This window comes from Ceratosolen solmsi, unplaced genomic scaffold (assembly GCF_000503995.2).
Source record: "Ceratosolen solmsi marchali unplaced genomic scaffold, CerSol_1.0 scaffold45, whole genome shotgun sequence".
Taxonomy (NCBI): domain Eukaryota; kingdom Metazoa; phylum Arthropoda; class Insecta; order Hymenoptera; family Agaonidae; genus Ceratosolen; species Ceratosolen solmsi.
This window is the reverse complement of record NW_011948436.1, coordinates 2450486-2452821: the sequence shown is the minus strand read 5'-3', so window position 1 is coordinate 2452821 and position 2336 is coordinate 2450486. Positions and strand designations below refer to the sequence as shown.

The 2336-nt window shown below is 22.9% G+C and overlaps 1 protein-coding gene across 1 annotated transcript; it reads right to left on the bottom strand.

Moving 5' to 3' along the window:
• Positions 1 to 687: 687 nt before the first annotated feature.
• LOC105365089 (zinc finger matrin-type protein 2) lies at positions 688 to 2336 on the bottom strand. Its single transcript, XM_011503174.1, has 5 exons — positions 2225 to 2336; positions 1678 to 1898; positions 1352 to 1425; positions 1123 to 1268; positions 688 to 993 (listed from the first exon to the last, which is right to left on the bottom strand). Exons 1-5 carry the CDS (start codon positions 2231 to 2233, stop codon positions 844 to 846), a joined length of 600 nt encoding a protein of 199 aa, XP_011501476.1. The 5' UTR covers positions 2234 to 2336; the 3' UTR covers positions 688 to 843.

The window sequence follows — 2336 nt, the reverse complement described above, 5'->3', positions numbered from 1 at the left end:
GTAGGAATTACTTATATTTCAAATAAACATTTTATGTTAAACTAAATACATAAATTACTTTATTTTGTACATATTAGGGATATAAATAAAATATACAAATTAGATATATAAAATTTAACTGTTACAGAATGTTACGAAAGGAAATTTTTAGATAATGGGTCATTGAAGTATAAAAATCAAATAAGTAATAACAATATTAAAAATAATCCGAAAAAGTTGAATGATTTCTATTCGCAAAGTACCCTGTTATCTTTACCACTAAGTCAAGAAAATACTGAATACGTATCTCTACCTCCAAGTATATTATTATCAAATTATTGCTGTGAGTACGATAAAGCATATGCCAAAAAAGATATAAAACCTATTTCATATAGAAATTACTATTCTGACAAGATTGTTAATTCACTAAAACAAGATTTTGATAAAATCATTACACCAAAGCAATCCTTACAAGAATTTTTTAATACAACAAATAACATTAGCGAAGAATTTGAATTTAATTTACATCAAACATTAAATAATATTGTATTTATGTTACAAAGTGATTCGAATGAAAGTATTACAATGACTGAGAATTTAGTTGTTTAAGCGTTTCTTTATATATTTATATTATTTCATAGTTTCATTTTAACAAATGCGTAATTGAAAATACGCAATAAGTCTCAGATATAATTATTTTAAAACCATTGTTAATAATTAGATCATGAACTGTAAAACACATTCACACTTATAAAGAATTACTTTACCGCAAAATTTTTTTTTATAATAATCTAAATATACTTTTTAATAAAGCATATCAACATAATATAATTGTCAATTCTTCTATAAATTAAAAAATAAGTTTCATTTATTTTTCGATGAGCCAAAACCTGAAAATCCCATTATTGCTGCCATTTCATCGATTGGTCCTGCATTATCATCATTTTTAATTTCGTCAATTTTTCGTTTTCTATCTTTCCTTTTTTCTTTCCTATATTCTTTCATTTTTTCTTCCTAAAATAGACAAATATAATTCTCATTACTAATACAATATTATTGAAAAATATACTTTTATCTTTATATCAACTGATCAAAAAATTAAAATTAAAATCTCTCAATAGTTTTTAAATATTAATAACTTGCCTCTTCTTTTAATTCTTTCACACGTTGTTCCAAATCATAATCTTTTTTTTTCTCTTCGCGTTTTTTTTTATTCACTGCAAATCTTGCTTTAACCTGTTCTAATGTTGAACGTTCTATTTTCATTGACATTCCCAAGTTTCGTTGATCTAATAATTTATTACGGTTATTACATTAATAGTATTGTTATATATGCAATTTAAAATTTTGTACATTTGATAATTAAACCTACGTTTCGTGCCATTGATATGATCAAGGAAGTTTATAGAATCTTTCACAACACAGTCGCAAACATTACAATAATACCTAAAATCATCAAAAGAATATTTTAAAAGATATAATTTTGAAATAATATCAATTATTATACGAAAAAAATTATACAACTTATAGAATGGTACTATCAGAAGAAAATTGAAAAAAAAAAAACTAGTTACAGAATTTTAATAATATTGGATTAAAGAGTTTTTAATTAATAATTTATTTTAATTAATAATTTATTTCAAATGTTATCGATAATATTATATTAATTAAAAATTTTTTTATACATAAGTAATTTACCCTCCACTTTGGGATGACGGAGTATTTTTATTGATTACAACACTTTTTCCAAGTTTTGATTCAAGATCAACTTTGTAATCTCGTTGTTTCAAAAGTTCTCTCTTAACTGCTGGCTGTTTTGGAATTCCAAGTTCTTCTTCTGCAATTTCTTCTTGTAATCGCTGCAAAGCTATTCTTTCATATTCTTCTCTATTCCACTTCCTTCGATGGTCATCGGGTCGCTGATAATGTATATAATAATAAATGTTCGTATAGAATAAACTAATATCAATAATTTAAATAATTAAATCATGATTATTAATTTCAATGAATTCGGGTTAAGGGAAGATCAATTTTAATTACTATTAAATGAAGGGGGCTTTATTCTAATTTAATTTCTTTTTAATCATATAATATGCATAATATATACATGTTTATAAAGATTATTAAAATATTTTTATAAAATAAAGGTACATTTAAATGTTAATATAGTTATTTACATTGCTTGTTAAATTAAAGAAAATACGAGTGGAAATTAATAGAATAAGTTATCACATATAAAACTTACCATAGACATTTTGAAATTTAAGATTTATATTCAATAAAAGTGTATAAAAATTTTAAATCAACGGTTAATGTTTTTAGAACAACACAGTACCATAAACACTATACCAAATGAA